The sequence below is a fragment of the Plectropomus leopardus genome, chromosome 21, assembly GCF_008729295.1.
Source record: "Plectropomus leopardus isolate mb chromosome 21, YSFRI_Pleo_2.0, whole genome shotgun sequence".
Classification (NCBI taxonomy): Eukaryota; Metazoa; Chordata; class Actinopteri; order Perciformes; family Serranidae; genus Plectropomus; species Plectropomus leopardus.
In genome coordinates, this window is record NC_056483.1 from 21,970,781 (window position 1) to 21,996,127 (window position 25,347).

General features: G+C 39.3%; 1 protein-coding gene across 1 annotated transcript in view; it reads left to right on the top strand.

The window, feature by feature from the left end:
- Nucleotides 1-25,347, top strand: part of kcnh2b (potassium voltage-gated channel, subfamily H (eag-related), member 2b) — a 354,032-nt gene that overhangs the window by 301,837 nt on the left and 26,848 nt on the right. The window contains 3 exon segments of the mRNA XM_042510198.1: nucleotides 20,091-20,270; nucleotides 22,235-22,335; nucleotides 24,055-24,193. Of these exon segments, the coding sequence (XP_042366132.1) occupies nucleotides 20,091-20,270; nucleotides 22,235-22,335; nucleotides 24,055-24,193 (420 nt within the window).

Consider the following 25,347-nt stretch of genomic DNA (forward strand, 5'->3'; position numbering starts at 1 on the left):
TATCATTTGTTTTGTTTTTTGCATTTGATAAAATGCAGTTCGGTAATGATTGGTAATGTCCACAGGTAAATGAAAAAAACTGAAATTTGTTTAAAAAAAAAAAGAAAAAAGTGAGTGTATCTCTGCAACTGAATCACATTCACCCAAAACTGACCGAGAAACAAACGGATTGCCACACTGATGACGCTGCCTGCAGATGTGTCTGCAGATGTTTTTTGTTATTGGCGTTGTGAGTGTAGGCATCAGCCGACCAGTTAGCTCAAAATGGCAATAATAGCTTCATCAACACGTGCCTTGCCACACCCTCTGCGTCTCATAGGGACTCACTGGGCACCCTTTGGTGTTTCTATGTGATGTACAGCTGAAACACATCGTAGCACATGGTAAATGAAACAGCCATGAGCAGGTTTAGGCAACAAAACTACTTGGGAAGGTTTGGAAAAAAGATCATGTTTCGGGTTGAAATAAGTATGTTTGTTTTGTTACAAGAGAGGACAGGACATAAACTTCGGTCTTCTGGATGAAAGTCTTCCCTTTCCCTTCCCCTCCACCCTGTACAGACTGTCTTGCTCTTTATACTACATCAGTTGCTTTTAGCGTCAAATATTAGTGTGGATGGGTTTACATTGCAGTTAGTTTAAAGCTTGGTGCGTCTCATAAAGATGCTAAAGGGTGTCTTTTGCAACAGGCCTAAGGGCATGACAAAGCATAAGTATTTGACAAGCTGGGGTCAATCAACTACTACTTTAGATTACAACAGTCGACAGTGCATCCATGCACACATACAGTACACACTTGTAACACAATCATGTCTACACAATTCAAGCACTGATTTACATGTGTCATTATGCGTGCACAGCTGATCTTTTGAAGTCTTGCTCATACACACGCTCTGTGATTCAGTGGGATATCTTCACATATGCAAAACAGTTGTTGTCCAACAGTGGATTGTACATGATGATTGCTAGGTCAAGCAGCTCTTATTAGACAGAGCGACCATCCATGCATGGAAAGCACTGGACCGGATCTTTTTATCCATTCCTTCCACCAACTTCTGCCCTGCATGTCTTTTCTGACCTCTCTGTGAGAGATTGATGGGATTTTAAATAAAAAAAAAATATAAAATATAAAAGTTGACCTTTGGAAAGTGAATAGTATCTAAACACAAAGCTCCACCTCTGTGATTAAACAAGGCTTTTTCGATATATAGAATTCATAGTGCTGACATGAGCTTGTACAGTATATCAATCCAATCAGTGCACGACAAAACTTCAACAGAACACTGTCAGAACAAAGAACAATAATATATTATGCATGGAGAACAAATGCGTCAAATGTTACCAAGGCTTGCTGCACAAACACAGAACATACATTGAGTCTTTCACTGAGTATGCATGTCCCTCTGTGACTTCACACACATGCATCTTTTATTCAAGTGGCCTGATTCCATAGTTTAAACTAATGCATTATGGCATCATCTGATCCCTTTAAAGCCATATGAACAGCAGCTATAGCTCTGCACTATGTCCCATCAATATTGCACAGTGTGCACTCTGCATCCAGTGTAGATGTGAAGATGCGGTGAAGTGTAAGGCATGTTTATGTTTTTATTCTTTTCCCAATAAGGTGGATAATACAACAGTGTCTCCCAAAAAGTGACGTCTCTCATGGATGTTTGCTTTCGTCAACACAAATTAAATCTCATATTGAGTTCTTGTTGAACTGCAGTTTCTGGACTTAAGGCCACCATGCAGTTTGAACAGATGAAAGCAGTCTTTCGGACAGAAGGAGAGGAGATTTAAAACCTAAGCTGAGAGTGGACTCTGAAGACTTGGAAGTCTCTTTGTGCCATAGATTAACACTTAAATGTGTTTGTGTGTGTGCAGAGCGTATGTCAGCAGCCCCACAGCAAAGTGCTGGATTTATATTTCAAGCTCCCTCTGTGTTGGAGGGAGGGGGAGATGGGTAGAGAAATTGAGGCGGAGAAAGATCAAGACAAAGACTCAGAAAGGGTAAAAAGGGAGACAAAGATGGAGTGAGATAAGATCATGGAAGAGATATGGGCACAGAAACATAGAAAGATGGAGGGAAAAAGATATCCGCAGAGTGAGGGAGCAACCTCCCTAAGCGCTGATGGTGCTGATGAATATTGGAGGAGAAGGCTGTGGTGACGAGGAGGAGAAGGAGGAGAGAGGGAGAGAGAGATGGAGGGAGAGAGATTGGGTCTGAGGAAACTTGCTCCTTTGTTATGTCTTAATGGGAACTGTCGGAGCTGGAGAGAAAAGGTCAGGAAGGAAGCCAATCATGGCTGCGGGCACATTTCGTACTGATACACACAGATACAGGCATAACTCCTAATCTGCATAATCTGAGGTATGGATACAAACAAAATACTGTGTTTTTGTACACATACTCATACAACATATACACCAGTATACATGCACAAGATGTTTTACATGAGGTGATGGTCAAGTGACATTATAGAAACAAAGTTCATTCTGTGGCCATCACAAGTTAAAATATTTAAAAATGTGCTACTTAATTGTTGCAGGGACCAAGTTGACCATTTGTCAAGCCTCTTCGCTCAATAACTTATCCAATCGCAGCCTAGCAACTGTTACTAGGCAGAGCAAGTTAATCAGCCTTTGAAAAGAATCAGGAGGGTGTATTTTACGAAACTGAAACCCAAGGGCAAAAGTGTAAAAGAAAAAAAAGAACTTAATCCATTGTAAAATAGAGGCTCTGTGTGCAACATTCCAGCCCATTCTCACTCCGAACTCTTTAAATATTCTGCTCTGTCAGTGCTGTTGGCGTATAAGGGGGAGGAGGAAGATGGGTCACACAAACAACTGACTTACCCGCAGAGTTCACTTCCCATGTGGAAGTGTTTGTTAGTTCTACAGCCTACTATATCCCTCTTTTGCCCTAAACCTAACCATCCATGACTTTTTTGCCTCCCAACCATCATGACCGTCTGGGCTGGTTGCCATGTGCTGTTGTGGAAACATAAAGACTGTGCAGCGTCATCGTACCATGTGCCTTTTTTGACATCACAGTACAGCATCCCAGCGCGTAAATAGCTGACACAGAAGGATACCTAAAACATCATAAGTATATGCAGAAGGTCACTAACAGAGCTGCACTATGTGATGAGTTGGGATGAAAGCATGTTGGACATTCAGAGCAGAAGTATAGCAGCAAACATCTATTTGCTTTGTAAAGATAGGTGCAATGGCTTCCTGAGCAGAGAATGAAATTATGTTCCCTCTGTGTGTGTTGTAATTTGAGCTTCTCTGTGGTTTGTTGTAGTATACCAGTCGTGCTGTGTTCATGTTAGTGCATATGTTTATCCCACATTGCTGATACTTTACTTTGCATTGCTAATATCAGGATGTCAATGGAAAACAGTTAACCATTTAACTGCAGAGAATATTTATGACTGGTTACACATGTCAAAGGTTGCTTTTGCGGCTCTTCAGTCTTACTGAACTGCACACCAATTAGGTCCAGTGGGAGCAGCACTTCCTTAGCATTACCACTATTAATGCTGTTTTGAGCCAACAGTGATGCTGTGGAAATATTGACTCCATCTCCAGTCTCCCCTCAGGTCAGTTTTTAGCCGTAAAAAATCCCTTTAGACAATTGTCAACCTTTATTGAAAGCAAATTTAACCGAAACTGACATCCCTAATCAGGAGGTCCTGGTGTCCTTGCAGAAATGTAGCCCCCACCCTGGGCTTCCCCTCGATAAATACTGTTAGCTCTGTCAGCACTGTTGCCGATGTTTAATGCTGTTTTAAGAGTTAGCAGCTTTACCTGCTGACTGCTGCTCAGCCACCTCCATATTGAACTGTATGCATACAACTTACACACTCTGAATTTTTGCATAGAACCCTTTAAGCTGCAAACTCACTGCCTATAATGGAAACTTAATGGAGTTTGGCTTCGAAAGGTGAGGTGTCATATCAGTGGCACATACATCACTTACATCATTTTGTGGGGTGACAGGTTGTGTCAGAAGTGAAACACCAGTTTTTAGGAATAAAGCATCCTGTGGGTGTGGAGATGCTACATCAGTAGCTCTGGCCTTCTCTTTATTTGATTTACAGTGTTGCCAACTTAGATTTGGCAATTTTAGGACCCCATTAGAAGCTTTTTTAAAAGCACCTATTAGTAAATCTTTTTTAAGGCAGATCTAAACAGCTCTCAGTTGAGGAGAGTTACCTCTGAATGCTCTCACATGGCTGTGACTCTCTGATCTGACTGTGCTCAGTCAGTGAATAAACAGCAACAGCATGCTCAGTCGATCAATCATCAGCAAGACAGAAACATGGAGGAGCTGTGAATGTGCATACCTCACCACAAATCACTGATCCCCAGAAACTCCCTTTTGTTGTTATTTAATTTGGTCTGAAATGATTTTTTTTTCTGAAGATACACACAGTTTACAAGAGTTAGTTTATTCCAGAGTCTGGGACACTCAGTCCCATACAAAGCCTGTTTCAGTTCTAAGAATCTGAAGGTGAATTTAGATCTATTCATATTATTCTAGCTGCTTGATAAATAATATATAAATAATATAAATATAATAGATAAATCATACATTGTAATTTTGTAATAATGTAACTTAATAATAAATAATATTAATGATAATAAGCTAATGATGATGGAAGTTTTTGCTCCACTTTATTTTGCATGTACTTTCATGTTTTAAATGTTGTATAAGTGGTAATGGCATCATGGATATACAAATAAGTGTATGACATCACCTTGTGATATCTAGCAACGTTTTGAGCAGGTTTAGTGACTTTATAGCAAAAAATAGTTGGCAAAAATGTTTAGGGGGAGTTTACACCCAACAAGTCAAACTTGCAACAGAAAGCGTAACATTTGCCCAACATCTGTTCATAAAGCCTCACTTTTAGCCATTTAGAGGGCTTTGTCTCTGTGACATCAACCCATTTTTCGAAAAACAGTAAACGGTCAATTTAGAATTTGATGGATAATTAAAGTTTGCCTCCAGCACTTCACAGCTGTAAACTACACAGCCAGTGTCAGTCACCCACATGTTGTTGGATTATTAATACAGTAGGTACATTTCTGATGTGAGATCAAAAGACCTCTGGTTCAGGTCACTTGTTTACTGGCTCAAAAAACAAATGGACTTATGTCTAAATCTTTTAAAACCACAAAAGAAGAAGAACAAAATGTTGCTTTAGAGGGGAGGATTTAAAAAATCAGAATGTGGCCCAAAATAAATCTGCTTTGTGGCAAAACAGCAATATAAAAAAATCTGAATCTCACAGAATATTATTCCCTTTTAAACTGTATTTTTTTTGTAGTTTATTTGGTATTTTATCCAGTAACATTAAAAATACACATGCAGTTGAGCTGCTCTGATATTCTAGAGGAGAGAGTCACCTTGGATTTACTTTAATCCCTATTGTGCCAATTGGGGGGATTGCACACTGTTTTTTAAAATTTAGAAACATAGAAACCAGCAACCTTCGAGTAAAAGTTGGTCACATTAATTGTAAAAAATATTGGGATTCTTCAAGGTTAAGAGATGTTATTGTAGCCACATTTTTGTCCATGTAAATGCATTTATTCATTTAAATGTTGTAATATTAATTTAGTAATTTTCCCCTCTGCTCTGTCCAGACAGCAGTGGTCATTCTGTCCGAAAAGCTGTCTCTATCCACTGACTGTGAACTTATCAGTTGACACTATCTCTTAATATCACAGTAATCTTTTGGTGAAAGATCAAGCTGTTGGCCACTGTAAAAACCACAGAATAAATTAATTCCTCATGACTTAAACTTGAAATGTGAGTGTTGGCTAAAGGCTAAGAAAAGGTTAGGATTAATTTGTTCAGCTGACAGGATTATGTTCACGGTGATGGCAGAAGCAATGGAACAAAACCACATATATATCTGTGAATATGTATGTCCCCCTTTACACCACATATAACCATGCATCTTACACCCTGATTATGCACAGCTGTGTTTTGCAAGCCAATCATGCGTTCCGTGTCATGCCAGGATACAGACTGACATGCACATCGTTTGCTGTCAGAACATTTCCATCCTCCGAAGCTGGCAGTGAACACCTGTCCTCCATCCCCCAGCATCATAACTATCCTCTCTGACGGGCATGGAACTCTCTGCCACCTGTTTGATAAACACGGATTTCTGCACAAAAACTCACATTAGTGTGCATATATGCACTGGTGATGCATTTGCACCAGATGTGTCTCTAACCTCCTCCACAGGTGGGTTGACGTATTGGCACTGAAGTGCGTCTTGGCTGCATTTAAAAGGGGTTTGATATTTTTAAAGCCATCCAAATAAAGTCTGAGCTAATTCCTGGTGGCAAAGTGGTGTGTGGTGTTTATATGCAGTTGTTCAATAGACTGAGTCAGGTGCTATGTCCATATATACACCTTTACCAACCAGACATGATTTGATCTTGCATTATTAAATGCTTATCAAACAGATGGGCTATCGCTCCCAAAATAACAGCCGTGCGCTCTTCAGTGCTGGTGGCTCGCAGGCCGCTCTGTTTACAGTAGAAATTGAAGCCTCTGAAATTTTTATGTGCTTCTTTCACTGTTGTTTGAGCACTGTGCTTGCCAGAAACGGGCTCCCTCTAATACTGAGTATGGGCACGAATGAGCAGTGCTGTTTGACTAAGTATGAAATATTGACCGCTTGCTCATGGTGAAATATTGAGCGTGTTTGCTGAGGCTTTCCAAGCATCACAACGGGAGAAAATCGAAGACATGTATTGTAAAGGAAGCAGGTGTTGAGGGAAAACTCCCCTTTTCAAAACAGAAAAACACAAGTATGTTGTGTAATAAGTTGACTTGTGAACGCTTTATGAGCTTTTCCAGTCTTTGTTGAGTTGTTGGAAGTAGAGTGAGAGTTATAAAGTCTGTTTGTGAGGAGCGGTATGATCTCAGTTTTTTTTATGTAGTGGCGAAGCTCAGCTCTAAGTTGGCAGAGAATCTCGGAGCTGTTGTAGGAATCCAAATGTTCCCATTTATAAGCAGACACTAACATTTACTATTTTAGAATTGACATTTGTGTAAAGCGTCACGCTGACCATCCTCTGCGGGGCTACATGGTTTGGTCATTTTGTTATTCTTCTGTCATTTTAATCCCTTTTCTCACTTTTAAGCTTTTTGTCTTTCTGTATATTCGTTCCCCTTGGCTTTCTTGCTCCATCCTTCTCTGTCTCGCCCACTAGTTCTCTCTTTCTCACACTCCCGCTCTCCTTTTGCTACAGCTCTGAGTGCACTCTCAATGTTTTTTTTCTCTCCTCATCTCCCATTCCCTCCATCTCTTTGTTTCATTTTGTAAAACTAATCTATATTATGTCAAAGTGGTGGTGTAACTTCACGCTTTGCCCCTGAGGCAGTGCACTACACACACACACACACACACACACACACACACACACACACACACACACGCACACACAAAGCAGAGAAAGTGTGTGTGAGGTTCTATCATTTCTGTACTGCATGGCTCGCTGGCCCTAATGATGGTATTACTCTCTCTATTATAACTAAACACATACACTCAAATGCACACACAAGTACATAATGTAATCCATAGATCATGCATGTAGCCAACAGTAGTTACATAGTTAAGTAGTAAGTACCGAGCTGGTGGGCAGAGATTCCAGTGTCATTTGCTAGTATGGGTTAATGTTGCATTGCAGACCAGTAGCCAGATTAAATGTTGGCATGGTACATTTCTGCAAACCACAGATACATTACATTTGTACGTTTCATATGTATAATATCACTCACTGCGTTTAAATTCACAGTTTAGTCGAGCTACGGTTATAGCTCAGTTAGGTCAATTAATTGGACTACTGTCCTTGATCTCTTCCTGAAAATATTCAACATCCAGTTTTCTGAGCAGGATCTTATTGCTTGGTGTCCATGTTTTTGGATAAGTGAGTATGTGTCTGCATATGTGTGTGAGGTTTCACACTTGCAGTAATGTGGGTTCATTTTCTGAAAATGAAAAATAAAAAGTGGACAATGTGCTACAAATTTGAAAACATCTAACACTTTTTAACTAGACCGATTCTCCTGTGGCTAATACAACACCCAAGGAAGTGAAGAGGGCTTTTCATATGGCACTCACTCCCAAGATGCTTTGAGCAGTTGATTGAAAATTTACTCAGTCCAGCTCCTTCACTGTTAATTGGAACAAAAAGCCATGCGAAAGATGGTAATGAATGTCTGGATAAAAATATCACCATAAGTGAGCTCAGGGGAGGCTTTTTCTCTTGTCTTCACTTTCTGTATCCATTTGTTTGCATGCTTGGATTGTAATTGTTTACACCCAGCTACATGAGCATCCCTGCCAAATAATTCTAACAAAATGTGAGAAATGGAAATCTCCCAAAACCATCGACACCCTCCCAAGCAGATGGATGGTGCGTGCTGCCTGACTGCTCTCAGCTGGAATTCACCTCATACAATGTTTTTTTTTTTTTTTTAATGTGATCCCCTGTGAGGCCTGCACAAAGTTTTCAACAGGCAGGGTGTCAAGTGTGATAAAAGCCACAGTGTGACTACAGAGAGCCTAACTGAAAGGTGCTGTTGGGTCATTCAGCTATGAGGAGGGTTGACAAAGATAAATTCTGTCTGCGTCTTTTTTGATCAAAAACTACCACAGCATGTTCTTTTAAGCTGGATGCAACTTACACCACTAAGCAGTGCTAAAATACTTGGTATGTTTCCACAAAACACGTTATATTTGTATGTATATTTGTATAACCTAAAGTTTCAGTAAGGCTATGGTTAGGTTAAGTCACAAAAACCACTTAGGTTCGGAAAAAGATCATGTTTTGGCTTAAGATATCAGATTCTTGGGGTACAATCTCTGAAATGCAGTGACGAAATCAGGTCACTACAAAACAGCCCTAAACAGTGCCTAAAATGCTGCTGGAAACAAAGCAAAAGGTTGCTACGAAGCACCCCCATTTGGTACCTAAAATCCCGCTGGAAGCCCAGCGACAAGTTGCTACAGAACATCCCCATTTGTGCCTAAAAAACTGCTGGAAACACAGCAATGTCTCATTAAATAACAGCTGATTTTGTTGTTTGGTTTCAGTGGTCAACAGTGGTCTACAGAGGCATGTAGCTTGGCAGGTATACTGCTATTTATCATCCCCTCCACCTCTAGACGATGAAGTCAGCTCATACAACATATCACTTTTGAAAGGTTGATACAGGTATAAAATGTGTCACATCTGTGGTTTGCAGAAACTTACAATGCAAACATTTTTTCCTGGTGGTTGGGTAATTTATGAGTTACCTATGAAATGCTCAGGATGTTTTTCATCAATAAAGTTGTTCAGTATCTCTACTTCATTTCACAAACCCTGAACCACCCCTACTTTTGTTGCAAATTTTGTCATAAGAGATAAGAAACAGTTTCTTTAAAGTACAAAAGATACAGAAAGCAAATTGTTCAGATGTATTTTCACTTTCTGACTCCACACACCTTTTGATTTTGCAACTTTGTGTGCAAAACTTTGTGTGTACCTCTGCAGCTGTGTGCCTGTGCCTGTGGCTCAGTCTTCTGCACCGATAAAAGATTTGATTGAAGATTAATGATGGAAGCAGCTCTGGCTGTTCAGTCATCACCCTTTATAGGACTGGAGCTGTACCAAACAACTCCTGTGTGTGTGTGTGTGTGTGTGTGTGTGTGTGTGTGTGTGTGTGTGTGTGTGTGTGTGTGTGTGTGTGTGTGTGTGTGTGTGTGTGTGTGTGTGTGTGTGTGTGTGTGTGTGTGTGTGCGCGCGCACATTTGTGCATTTTGGTAAATGTGTTAGACCTTTTTCTTCCTGAAGTGGAAACTAACTAAGTGCATTTACTACTATCTTCAAGTACCATACTTGAATACAATTTTAAGAACTTCAGAATAGGGAATTTTAGTTCTTACTTGCAGCTGTACAAATTGAACATTTTTATTATTAAAATATATAATGCTTTCTTTTACAGGACTGTAAAATTAAAAATAATTTCGTATTATTTTCTAAATACAGAATGATTTTTAAAACATGTTTATAAATGTGACTGTATCATACAGGGAAACTCTTCTGTAATAATAAAATATAATTAAGATAGGCCATTCTGGAGAATTAATATTTACAAAAAATACTAGTAGTGCATTTTTCTAATAGTACGTTTTTGAATAGTACTAATTTTTGAATGAACCTCCTCTTAAGTGAGTATTTGTTCTGTACTATACTTCCTGAAGTAAAGCCTCTGGTTGCTTCGTCTTTACAAAAAAACACTAGACACTGTGCACGCTTTGCTTTTCATACTGTGTAGATATAGCCTTTTTCTTGGTAATTTATTATCGCTAACTTTTTGTGGGCAGTATTATGAATTACCATTGAGTCATGGATTTAGAGTTCAAATGATATCCTGAACCAGTATTTGTGGACTTGCACCAAATAGATGGCGTTAAAGACAAACAATACCAAAAAACAAACATGGGACTATGATGTAAAATGTTTCATTTACACTTGAGCATTAAATTGGGAATAGAATATTCCAGATATTAAAACTGTCTTCATACCTTTAAAACAATATAGCATTTAAGCGATTTGACACATGACAACAATTATTTAATTTTGACGTTTGAAGTATTTATTATATCTAATACATGTTTAGACGTGTTTATTCAGTCTCTGAGTCACTGGCTCCAAAGCAGCAGCACAGTGTTTGAAAGAGCATGCGGAAGAGGCCCTGTCCTCTCTGACCTTTGACCTTGGGTGCACTGTAACAATGACCACAGGTTGAAGATGAGGAGTCAGAGCCGATGAAGCTGGAAGAGCAGAGGGTGGTTGTCTGGTCATTTTTCCGGCCCCCTTCCAGGCTTAGCCTTTCAGTTGTGTCCTTCCTGTCCTGGACATCAGTACTGGGAGGTTCAGTGGAGGACATCTGAGGAGCTGGTGGAGGTGACACCTCGGCAGAGCTTGTCTCTGGACTGAGGTTGGCTGGTCTGTGTCAGCCAGAGTGGTGGTCAGGCTGTCCTGCACTGTGGTTATATTCACAAGTTCATCAGGACGGGTCAGTGGAGCCAAGGGAGCAGGAGGAACAACGGAGGCGGGTTCTCTAATAGGCTTCAGTTCCTTCTCCAGGCAGGGTTCTTCATTTTCATCCGCCCTGGCCTCAACATCAGTGACAAACAGAGGTTCAGCAGGGGGTGTCGGAGAAGCCGGAACCACTCTGGTAGGTTCTGGTTCATTTTCAAGCAGGGTTTATTGTCTACAGGCGTGGTTTGTCACCAACATCCTCAACATCAGTTATAGATGGAGGTTCATCAACTCTGATGGGGTTGACACCACAGCAGAGTTGATCTCTGGGCTGGATGTTTGCAGCTCCTCAGTTGCAGACAGGTTTAACTCCTCCTGGACTGGTGTGGTGGCAGCAAGTTCAGCAGCAGGTGTCAGATGAGCCGACACTTTGGGGCTCTTACTCAGCAGAACTGGTGAGAAGCTGTTGATCCTGTTCACCAGGATATCCTGTGGGTGTAGTTGTCTGATCTTGGTAAGGATGGACAGGACCAATGTTGTCCCTGATGGAGCGGGAGAAGGTGGCCTGATGTTCCACAGTAGTGAGAACATCATAGACTCGGTCCAAAACACCTCTTACACCACTTCTCTTGTCTTCTTGTCTGTTTGGCCATGCTGAAGATTTTAGGATGTCTGTAGGATACAGTAATTAACTTGACTTATTTTTTTAAACACTTCAGAATATCACAGAGGTATCAAAACCACTGCAGTGGTAATAACTACATGTCAAATGCAACTCACTTAAAATTAGGAGGTAAGGCCTCTGGGGAGTTGATGAGCATCCTGGCTTCAAACTCAACATCCTTTATTTTGTTGCTGCTTTTATATACCACACCCAAAACAAGAAATTTAAGTGCAGGTTTGACATATTTAGAGGATAAAAATTACAATTTACTACAAACTGCTTTAAGTCTTCAAAGGAGCTCTTGTCTAACCAGTGTCAGCAGGGGTTTGGCATTTTCCTCATCAAGATCCTACAGTTCAAACTCCCAAAGGCTTCACACAGAAACAAAACAGAAGTTTTATTTTTAAGATTACTCTTCAGACCATTAGTGAAACATCAGAGTGACATGAGCAGAGTTTAAGGTGTGTTGGTGGAGCATCTGTATGTGTCTCAGTAACTCACCGCTTTCAGGGTTGTTATGCTTTCCTCCAAAATCAAGCTGATTGTGTCTTCAGCAGTCATCTGAGATGGGATCTGTTTTTTCTGCTGAAGCCATAGGAGTTCTCTTAACAGTGCAATCTATAAGACATAAAGGAGATAAATCATCTTAAGACAGAGTTTCTCAATATGAATCTAGGGTTGTATTTTAGCATAGGTTTGAAAGGATAGAAGGTCTTAACTGAGACTATTAACTGGTCTTATTCCAGCAGAGCTGCAGAGCCCGATCATAAATGGGTGTGTCAAACAACACCTTTTAAGGACTCACTTTAAACAAAAAAAACAGTCAGACATATAACATAGAAACATACAAAGCAAAACTAAACAGGGAATACAGCACAGGGTGTTGAACTGTGTGTGTGTGTGTGTGTGTGTGTGTGTGTGTGTGTGTGTGTGTGTGTGTGTGTGTGTGCGTGCATGTGTACGTGCGTTCACACTTTTTAAACTTTGTTGCCTGTAAAAAGATGAGTCATCACCTTCAGAGTTCTCAGCTTCAGATTCAATCAGTCCTGTAACCTTGTCCTTCTCTGTGCTGCTTTGTACTTGTGGCACTTTTTCTCTTAAACTGATTCTTTCCCTTATCTTTCATCACTTCCCCTGAGAATGTTTTTAGGAAGAAACCTGGTCCAATAATTTGGAAGGTGCATGTGAAATGCTTCTTTGTGTCCTTTCTCCTCATTTTATTTCTGTATATCTCAGTCTTTCTTGTAATTTCATTTTGCATTGTGTTTACTTTTTGGCCACTTCAGTTTGATTAAACTTTTAAAATCTTTTTTTGTCCACAGTCTTAAGTAAAATTAAGAAATTCAGCCTTTGGAAACAGATGTATCTTCTCGCCCTTCTCATCACTTCTATGTATAAGCAAAAAATGATAATAACAATAATGATGATGATAATTAGAATAGACATCTAAAATTGTTATATTCTGCTGTCACCCTACTGAAAAGTGCTGTTGCAGAAAATAAAGAGAATATGACAGATTTTGGTTTAGCAGGTGTATACTATGTAACTGACATTTTGGGTTTAAATTTGATTTATATCTTGTCACTAGTCATTTTCTCTTGTCCTCTTATCTGTTGTCCTGTCACTCTAAACCATGAAGTGTTACACTGAGGAGAAATGACACTGCAGCAGTCTGAAGGCAAGCCTGAGCAGTGGCCTGTAATTTGACTTTTAAATCAAACAAATATACAATTCTGTCTGCATGTATACCACGCAAGAGTTTAAATGGCTACTAAATGTCCAATTTAATTAATTTTTTTCAGTAGTTTCAAGCCAAGCTGTGAATGTTCACACACACTCAGCCTGACCTAAACCCAGTGCAGTCCAAGCAAATCCCTTCATTTTCGGGGATAAATGTCAAACTGCAGCAAAGATGATGCAGAATATGCTGATAACGCTGCTGTCTGCTGGACTGGGGGATTCCACTTTGCACACTGACACCAGGGAAAAAAAACAGCTTGTTGTGGGTGAAGTGAGGAAAAACATATCGACTTCATAGCACAGGCGGTCAGCTCTGTTAACTGCCCCCCCCACACACACACACACACACACACACACACACACATTGCTCAAAGTCTTCTCCCTCAAGTGCTGTCCTCAAATACATCTCTGCCCAATCTGCACTTAAATGTGTCTTGACATCTGCACTTTCAACAGTCCTCATGGCGATGTTTATGAGTTTCACACAGATGGCTTAAAATAGCCCTCGAGATAGTCTGGGAGGGGAAGCACAGCTGAGAGGGGCTCTCTGATGAACTGCGGGGGGTGTGGATCTGTCTGCACATGTGTTTGCAACATGAGTCTGCTCATGCTTGTAAACGTGTGTAAATTCTTTGAAACTTGAGAAAATGTGCCAGATTTTTGTCAAAATCAAGAAGATAATGAGCAACCATTTATAAAAAAAAAGAAATGACCAATGTTATTTGCGCAGAGTTTAGAGGTTTAAAGACTTGTGAAAAGCAACTGAAAGCAGCACAAGAGAAGTGATGTCACTCCAGGTTTCAAAGGGTTAATGTGTGTGTGTGTGTGTGTGTGTGTGTGTGTGTGTGTGTGTGTGTGTGTGTGTATCTGGCAATAAATGTGTTCATATTACTTTTAATAATGCATGATATTTGTGATATATATTAGAAGGTAGAGGAATTACCTTTTTCTGCATTTAATATGCTCACATACACATACACAGTATTTATATGTAAATGCAGCCACTGTCCCTAGTGGGCTACTGTAGGTGATCCTTTGATGAGAATACAACAAAGCACTGAGCCTGAAGCAGTAGGAGGTTTTGGCACCAAAAAGCCAGAAAGGGAATGTTCATAAATCTAATCCATAAAAGTCATAAACCTATCCAATGATGAGCGACAGGTGGGGGCAGATATAAAAAAGGCAACGGTTCTGAGCAGTGTGAAATAAAGTGTTTTAGTTGATGCACACAGTATAAAACTAATTTCCATTTGTCCCAGTCACATTTTTCATCATGACATCTTGATAACTGATAAAAGCTATATGTGTTTAAATCCTGTCTTTACTAACTCAGTCTTCTGTGTGTATTATATTTTAAGCCGGGGCATAAATCTGGAAAAGTAAGGAAAAAAAACAACAAAACATCCAACTTTTAAAATACACCCTTATCTTGCAGCTCTTCCTTCTTGTCCTAAGCCCCTCCCACCAGACCACCATATGCACACGCTTCATACGCCATAGTTTGATTTATTTGATCTTATTTCTGCAGCCACTGACTCAGGGTCAGTCTCCAGAGCTGCTGCCCGCACTCCTCCTGGTGAGGCGGTCTTTAGTGGCGTAGAGTGAAACAGAGGGCACACTGTGATTCCAGGATGTAACTTTGGAAACGTGAACATAAAGTAGCAGCCATGAGCCTTTGGCTTCGGTTAGCAGAAGGCTAAATAATTAGCAACATTTTCTGTCCATCTTTGAAAGGCTTCAGCTTTTCCTTTCTCTTTGTTTTGTTTGTCAGAATCTCTTTAGATTCACTTTCTGATAAGTCTTAACTAGATTTTCTAAAGCCTGAAAACAACCGTGGGGAGGTGCAGAAGTCTACTTTTTTTCTAGACCACTTTAATTGCAATCTGCTAAAAGTTAATTATGGGATTCCTGCCAGATGATGCCAAAATTAAATTATCCCAGCTTTAAACTCTTAGGGCCCTCTTTATTATTTCACACACTGGTATTGCACACTGGTAGAATCAAGCTTTAAAAAGTATTATTCATTAATATTATTGTTTTTATATCATAAATATCAAATATTCATTACTTTTCAGAATTGTAATGCTTTAAAGGCAGGTTTTTGTGAAGATGCCACTATGATTTCAGATTTAAAAAACACAAAAAAATAATTATTATTGTCAATGTACTACATGCAGAGTAGATTTTACTTTGATTTTTTTGATTTTATTTTATTTTTTTATTTTATTTTATTTATTTTATTTTATTTTATTTTATCACATCACATCACATTGGGACACATCACATCACATCACATCACATTTCATTTCACATCACATCACATCACATCACATCACAACATCACATTAGACATTCACATCACATCACAGTCTGGGATATGTCAGTGATTAGCAGCAACATAGATTGTGACAGTGCACCTAGTGGAAATAGCATGTATTTTCTGTCTGCCAAATAAGGTTAAAAAAAAAAACAACAAAAAAAGACATTATCAGGTGGAAAACAGTAAAACACAACGTAATCTTGCCAAAATTTATGCCATATGCATGAACACAGCCAAAAAACAAAACAAAACAAAACAAAAAAACTGCGTTAAATGCGCCAAATAGTCTCTACAGATTAAGACTGTGTTGAACTAATAATCTGATAAGATTTGGTGTAAACACAGCTGATGTTGGGGGGTCCTGCCTGCAGTTCAGAGGCAGCTCACAGAAGCTCTGGAAGGTTCCCACAGCTGCTAACACTGATCAGCCCCTCAAGTATTTAGTTTACTGAGGATACATGAAGACCTTAAGAGACTCTGATGAGCTTTACAGCCAAAAACCCACTCTCTGTTTAATAATGTGGCATTCAAAGTCATGTTTTCTAAATAGCATATCATGTGCTTAAGAGTTAAGGTCGTTAAAGGCCTTTTTTCGTTAAGGTTTAAGGCGGTCTTAAGGTTCAATGGCAGTCCTGTGTAGAGTTCTTACATGTACTGCATGTCATGTGCTATACTGGCTTATTAATAATGTACAAAAACAAAGCTCGCATTATAGTAGAGGATCAGATCATAAGAGCCGTGATTATACACAGATCAACAGTTTTTTTAAGATTTGCCCATTAGATAACTTTTGCAACTGCAAAGAAAAGCTCAAGTATTCTTGTTTCTCTGAACAAAATACCAGTGCAAGTGTGATTTCATGCAAGCAGGGACTGGCATACAGAAATACATAAATACTTGAAAATAAATCCTTTGAAGGAGCCAGAAGAGCTGGCTCTTATCAGAAACAGCTGGCTCAATTACAGAGAGGATATACACTGAAATATGTCTTGCTCATTTTGAATAAATCAAGCAAATGTTATCTTGCCAAATTTTGCTGTCTATAGGAACGATTCGTGAGGAAACACAGAGAGAATAAAGGATATGAGATCCTCACATACCAGATGTTCTACGGATGGTTTAATCATAAGTTCATAAATGTCCGCCACAGTCGGTAAGGAGGAGATGGGGAGTGGGATAGAAAGAGTGATAATAAAAGTGGAAGGGAGAGAAGGAAGAATAAAAGCATGAGGGAGAAAGGGCAGCTGAGAGTCACAGAGGAAAGTAGAGGAGGAGGAGAAAGAGAGTCTAAAGGGATGAAATAGCGGCCTTTACAGCAGGAGCAGAAAGGAAGATGAGACGGGAGGCAGGATGAATGGTAATAGGTGACAGGATGAATGAAAAGTGAGTTGGCTGCTCACCGTGTTGAAGAAGAGGAGGAGGTGGAGAGGTGGAGCGAGGATTGCTGGACCGAGTACAGAGCCACGCGGTGAAAAAAAATGGAAATTAGAAAAGAAGAGAGATTCAGCAGTTCAAGGGGAGGGCAGGAAGAAACGGGAACAAGATGGAATGGAGTAAAGACTAATGCAAGCTAAATGGAGTGAATTGAGGAAAAGACACAGAGGTGAGAGGAGGTGAAGGAGGGATCGTGAGCACACGGGTGCCAACAGGGAATACACGAGTCTGTATAATATATGTATGACAAAACCAGACTTTCTTTTATAGTTTATTTCACTTGATTTGAGTGTGGCTCTTGTTTTTCCTTGATTTTCACACATTGCTCACACTCTGTCCACTCTCTGGAGATTGTGTTCTAACTCAAGTCTTGTCACCACCTCCCAGACCAAACAGAGGTCGACTTACCTGCATACAGATGTGCCTGTTGGTCTGCTGCACTGGGGTTGGGGCCACATTTAGACAAGATTGGCCCTACTAGAAACTTTAAAAAAAAAAATCCACATTCATATGATAACATTGTGAAAATGATCCTCATGTACAGGGATCCACAAAAACAACCGAAAACACTGAAGTATGCATGCCAGGCCAGTAGTTGGCGGTGTAACTTTGTAATGACACACCATAGAAGAACATCACGCACCCGCACGTCACTGTTGTTATGGTTGTCTACTAACACATGGCAATTTGTTTCAAACGTAATGAGCATGAGCGAAGTGCAGCTGTGACATCACTGTTTTCACAGGATCCGCACATTGTCAGTTTACACAGTGACAGAAGGGGTGGTGTTGTCAAAAACTTGGAACTGGAACCCAGTTTCAAAAGTTTGTGTTTTCGGGCCCCCAAAATGCCATTGTCATGTGAATGAAAGGTCAAACTGCAACAAAGGTTTAACATTTAATGCAAGAGCTGTTGTGTTCTGTATATGGCCCCTGAATTTCTGCTTGAAAACATCATACATGATCACACAGAATAGATGCAGTGAATCATTCGCAGAGCTTTTCCTTCAGAAATGAAAAACATGAAAAAGCATTGGCACAAGTAATTTCAGACTTCTTAATGCATTACGCAGAAAAATCTTACTATTGGTCAATAGTAAGATTTTGGCTTTTTAAGAGATGGGAGTTGACACTCTGAATAGCTGAATTCATGATACACCTAAAACATATCTATGGTTTGTTAAGGGACTAAATACAAACTCTATCCCTTGCAGCTTACTTTGCACCCATATTATGTGCCATTTAACTAGCAGGTTCAGTTAGATATGGACACTTTAGATCAGGGATACTCAACTTCCATGGCCTTGGGTCCACTTTTGCGAAAGGACAGGAGGTCAGTTGGCCCCATAAATGTGTCTAGGATTTTAGGACATTTCTAGGATTGTAGGATGTTTCTCGGATTTCAGGACATTTCTAGGACTTCAGGATGTTTAAGAGAAATTTAGGACATTTCTAGGATTTTTGAATGTTTCTAGGGTTTTAGGACATTTATAGGATTTAAGGACATTTCTAGGATTTCAGGACATTAGGGGCTTAGCTAGGACCTCTGTGGGGGGTGTGGGGGATCCTCCACTTGTACTTTTTTATAAATAAGCTCTATTTCAATGCTGTTTTATGCACTCTGGTACCTTATATAAAGTACAAGTGCAAAACAATTCTCAGTATGAATCACTTTATTGTTATTTTGAATTAGAAAATGGTTAGGTGGCCGCAAGGCACCCTACCATCCACTATACATCATTAAAATAGGGCCCGATGTCTGAGAGGTAATGATTCACCTCTAGCCCAGAGTTTTGGTGTTGTATTGGAATGCATTATATTGTATTTATTAGAGGGATACATGTGCCACCATAACAGCAACATTATTGTCCAGCATAAGGCACTTCAGTTTTAATGCATTTTTCCGTTTTCCACATTCTGCTGTTTATGGATCCATACACAACACTTTGTTTGTATAACAGCACACAGTGAAAGTCAATCAAAAACCACTTCTGAATTTTTCTCCTGTGTTTCAGCTCTCAGTGTTTTTCCTGCCCTTGCTTTCTGCAGCTCACTGTGTGATTCTATTAAGCAGAGACACAAGGCAGGCTGTGCTAATGCGTCTGTATACTGATTCATTCCTGCTCTTGTCCAGGGCGAGTGCAGCGCAGACGCTGGAATACATTACTGCAAGTAAAGCTACTTAGAACTGCTCCATAATACCCAAGATTTTATTCCTGGTGTGTGTTTGGTGTTTTATGTGTTTGTGTGGAGTGTAAGATGGAGAAAAAAGATGTGTTTGTATATACAGTGTGTGTTCTGAATACAGTTATATGCAGCTGTTTGCCTGTTTGAGTCAGAGCCCCTGTATTCGAGCCACTGTTAGAGAGAAGGACATGACTGGAGTCATGGCTGCTAACTGTGTGCGTCCATATGTGTGTTCCTACATTAATGTGCGGTTTGAGAACGACTGTGTGTGGGCAACACGCTGCCTGGGAGGGTAACCTCAAGAGGGTCAGTGCCTTCACAACAGCTCTTGTCATCTTTAGAGGACACTGGCTCGATCGCTGTAATTGCAAAATGCTGTTGTTATGGCCACTGAATAAGCACCGCACTCATGACATGGAACTCCATGTATATTTCATGAAGCAGCTATATGAACTCAGGCTATGTGCAAATGTTTGTGTGCTTAGCTCATTTTCCACCACACTACCTCTAACAGTCTCATGGTGATAATGTCTCTACTCTTCTTTTCTATCATTTTTTTCTCCTTCATCCTTCTTTCCTTCTTCCATCTTTATTTGCCTCATAACTTGCCTTCCTCTCCTTCCTGTCTCTGATTTTTCAGTGTCTGATTGCCTCTCTGTCCCCGTCTCTCTCCCCAGGTGCTGTCTCTGGGTGCAGATGTGTTGCCGGAGTACAAGCTGCAGGCTCCTCGCATCCACAGTTGGACGGTGTTGCACTACAGCCCGTTCAAGGCAGTGTGGGACTGGCTTATCCTGCTGCTGGTCATCTACACCGCCATCCTGACGCCCTACTCAGCCGCATTCCTCCTCAGCGACCAGGTGGGGTCTCGTCCAAGGATAGAATCACTAATGAGACAGCTGTCATGTCAAGTCAATTTCATTTATATTGCCCAATCACCGATCACAAAATTCCTACAAAGGGCAACATAGGATCCTAAGGCTGCATTCAAACCAAATTGGGTGTTCTGAAAACACCGCCCCTCCCTTTTATTTAGAATGTATTTGTGTACTATCTTAAAAGAGATAGCCAGAGCTCTGGCTTTGTTTGAGCAGTGCAGATACTACAGTTGACTAGTTCAAATCAAAAAGAATTCTGCAGATCTTTTAAGCCAACAATAACAAACTTACTGAACATAACAGAGTTGCTGGGACAGGAGATTGGCTTTCTCTCCACTCTCCACTCCCCACAGAAATGGGCCATTTAATGGACACTCCCACGCTATTACACATGCCTGTAACTAATAGCCACGCTGCCGAATTTGATGTGAATGCAGCCAAAGACCCTACATACATTATTCTTTTTCTTTTTTTTAGGTAAATTAGCTATAAGTAATGTGAATTCAACTTTATTCCTCTTTCAGAACATGCTTACAAGATGCAACAAAATCTGTTTGTTTGTCACAAAGTTTTCTAACTAAAGGTGTCAAAAAAATCCTATTTTTCTAATTAAAGTTCCCTAAGTTAGTTCAGCCTAACTGTTCAAATCTGCATTGATATTTTTTGCTGCGTTCACATGCTTTTCACAAGCATGAGGACCTTTGAAACATAAGCAAAGTGGTTAGGTTTCTATCTAAAACATGAGAAAACAGACAAGTAGCAACTTAGCATAAAATGTACTGCAAAAAAAAATATATATATTTTTTTTCACCTTTTACTATATATATATATATATAGATATATATGTGTGTATATATGGATGGATGGATGCAAAAAAAAAGACAATATATATATATATATCAATTTTATATATATATATATAATCATGTATATGTGTGTGTTTATCAGTCTTCTTTATATATATATTATTATATTATTATTATAACTGTGATTAAATTATATAATTACAATTAGGCTACAGAAAAAATTTATTTTTTAATTAAGTACTTTTTATAGGGGTATTGTAATTACTTTTTCAGTTATTTTACTTTTTTGTGATCATTTCATTTGAATTTTCTTTTAACTTTTTACTAATATCCTGCTAATATTTGGGTAATTTCTTGTTAAGTTGCTCAGGCCTACTTTCCATGTTTTGAAAGAAATCAAGCCAATTTGCCCAAGTTTTAAAGAGCTACAGGTCCAATGTGTAGGGATTTGGGGACATCTATTGGCAAAAATTGTTTATAATATTCATATTTGTTTCTTTAGTGTATAATCACCTGAAACTATGCATAGAATGGGCTGTTTATATCTACATGCAGAGCCTGTCCTCTTCCATGGAGTCTACCAGTTCTACAGTAGCCCAGAAGGGACACTGGCTCTCACTTGCTAACATGGTCAACACTTCCTACAGTTAGTTAGCTTCACAATAAAGGCCTACCAATGTCTTCATATTAATAATAATAATTTCAGTTACTGAACGGAGCAGAATAGACAAAAAGGGCACTATGACAATGTCTCTAAGTGACAGAATGTCTTCTTTGAAATGATGATACATACAAAGTATTTCTTAGGAGAATGTATGTAAAGGAAAAAAATTGAAAAAAAATCTATTATAGCTTTTGTTTCCTCCTGATTTGTGTTCTGGAGCCCCGCAGCTTCTCCTAAGATTTGCCTCCCGCTGAAAGCCCTGTTTTTTTTCTGTCACGTCTTCATGTTTTGTCTGCATATGTATGCAAATGATCCTGAAACCCTTAATGCTAATCCATTTGAAGGAGGTAATCACACAGAACTGTTCTATTTTTAGAGCATTAGATCATAATTCTCTTCTCCTGTCTTTTTTTTCTCCTCTCCCCTGTATTCCCTTTTTTTCCTTGTCTCTCTTCTTTTCTTCTCCCTCCTCTCAGGAAGACGCAGCCATGCAGAGTTGTGGTTACTGCTCTCCCCTCAATGTGGTGGACCTCATAGTGGATATCATGTTCATTATTGACATCCTCATCAACTTCAGGTATGACTTCAAACACACAAGTATACAGTATCATAGTCGTAGTAGTAGTCAGAGGTGGGGGCAAATAATTGTTTTGCAATCATGTCTCAAGTCTTTGAACTCAAGTCCAAAATCAAGTCCCAAACTGTGATTTTTGAGCTCCATCATAATTTGCTCTTCACCAAATGTAATTCCATTTTAACACAGTTACAACGTTAGCTTAGCTTTAGCTCTCTATGTTTATGTTGGCATTGACACTGTTCTTTGTGCAACTTCAAGTGCAAAAACCGAGCTGGAAGTTGTTGCATCTCCATCTGTAATTTTTGACCTGTACGTTTTGCATACTGCATTTTTCTTCTTCTTTTTTGTCTTTGTTTTGACACATAGTTTTTGTACATGAGCAAAATTATCTTTGGTATCATTTTCATGCCTCCGCACCGGCGATAACAGAGGCTGGAGGCATTATTGTTTTTGGGTTATCCATCTGTCTGTCCTACTCTTGTGAATGCAACATGTCAGGAACACCTTGAGGGATTTTTTTTTTTCAGATTTGGCACAAACATTCTTTTGGGCTCAGCGATCAACTGATTCGAATTTTCCAATGTTTGCACATTTAGGAAATGACGGGAAATAAATTAATTCATGACACACTTTAAATAACACATTTTTTAACTTTTGGGCTTGAGGTAAAGTATTAAATATATTCAAGTCAAAAAGCTCAAGTCCTAGTGAAGTCACAGGTCATTTGTGTTAGTCCAAGTGGAACTGCAAGTTCTTTTTAGTTTTGAAAAAACGAGTCAAAAGTCATTAAGTTTTTTGACTTGCAACAACTTTTTTTGTCTGTGACAGCTGGTATGGACACACAAAAGATTTTCCAGTTTACAAAGAACATCCACGTAGCAGAAAGAAAGCCACGTAGCATATTGATTTTCTGTTATTTTGGTAATAACAGTACTGCAGCTAAAATAATGAGGGTATAACAACAAACATAGCTGGAGGATGTTGCATTTTATTAAATGTTTGATTTATTATCAAAGCATTTTCACAATTCTTTCTTCTTTGGGGGAAGGGCTTTAAGTGAGTACTTAATAAATTCAGGTAAAATGGGCCAAAAATTACAAAGTAATATTAGCATGTTTTAAGCTACCAAGTTCCATAAAATCACGACTAATGTAAATGTGCCGCCCTGTAATATTACAGACATTTTTTATATTTTTGTCACTTAAAAAAATATTTAACAGGATGCCGTAAGTCCATGTTAGCCACAGTAGTCCAGAATTAGCCATAATTATTGCACATGTGAGCACGCAAACATGTCCATCCAGACAGCAAAAGAACAGGAAAACATGGCAGAAAGTTGGACAATCTTTTTTTTTTTTTACTAAATAGCCACAGCAACAACATTAATGATTCAATAAATTAATGACTAAACTGATCAATGAATTTCACTATTTAAAAAAATAGAATTATGTGGTTTTCTTGGTAATCTACCAAAAAGTGTCTTTTAGTAGTAACAATAATGTCAGTGTCGTTTGCATTAGAAACAGCTGCAGCTGTGTTAGTAGAAGAATTAGTCGTAGCAAATGTCCTTATTAAACTGTGATTAGAGCTGGTTGTAAAATAAGAGCCTGTGATTTATGGTTATCAGAGTAAATGCTACAAAGTGATTTTCACAGTGGTAATGGCTAAAGTAGTACACTATGTTAATCATTGTAATCTATCGTGCACTGTTCTTCTTAGGACAACATATGTAAACACTAACGATGAGGTGGTGAGCCATCCGGTGCGTATCGCCGTCCACTACTTCAAAGGCTGGTTCCTCATCGACATGGTGGCCGCTATTCCCTTTGACCTGCTCATCTACCGCAATGGGGAGGAGGTATGTCATAGCGGAGGGAAGTTAGCTATTTATGTAGAAGGTATGCGGGGAGGACAAGACAAGTGGTGGGGAGATGGAGGGATAAAGAGAACAAGAGAGGAATGCTGTAGCTGCACTGTCTTCATCTTATGGAATAAAGAAAGGAACAGGAAGGTACAAAGAAGGAAGAGGAGGAGGAGGGAGACGGGGAGGTGGAAGATGGGGAATAAGAGGAAGAAAGAGGGAAGCAGAGGTGGTTGAGTTTTTGTTTCATAATTTAATTGTCTCCATGGGGAAGTTGATTTGCAGTCAGCTGTGGTGGAGCGTCAAAATAAAACATGTCTACCTTACATCATGCAATGCAGTGTGTTCAAAAGGCGAAGAAGAAGTCGATTAATCAAGTATTTTATTGTAAAATAAATAAATCCACAATTTTGTGATTTGTTAGGGAAAAAAACAAACATTCCTTGCTTCCCTGGTGTTTGAATTTTCTATTTATCTCTGTTTAACATAATTGGAAATTTAATGATAATATGGAGTCTTAGAAACTGTTAGAATCACCATCTATACATGTATGGATGTCCAGATAAGCAATATCTTTCCTCTGTGCTGGATCATTGATCCATTTGGATGGGAGATGAGTGAAAGGGTATGACGGCAATCAGCTAAGAAGGTTTGAAATATAAAAAGGTATCACAAAAACTCAGGTTCAGGCAAGTTTGCTAAACAACTATGCTATTGTGATATGTCCATAAAACCACCCAATATGCTAACTATACTTACTGTTCTGATACTACGTCTGCTAGTTACCAATATGAATGCACAAGACTCCTCATCTGAGTCTGCCTGGGGCTCAAACATACATGGCTGAATCTCTGTGATGTTTCCTGTAATGCTAATGCTTTTCATGTTTTCAGAAACATATTTTAATGCCCCATTTTGCCTTAAAAGTGTGAGTTTGTGAACAGGAAGTGGGTGCCATACCAAAAAAAAGGCTTAAAAAATGGAGCTTAAACTGTAAAACTAAGCAACACTGACCAAATATAAACCAAGATTCTGTTGCTGAGTTGCCTATTTTCTCGCCTATAATGTTTTTAGAAACATGTCACAGCTTACCATTTAACTGTAACACGAGATCCAGCCGGCCGCCATTGTGTCAAATGGATGAGGTCACA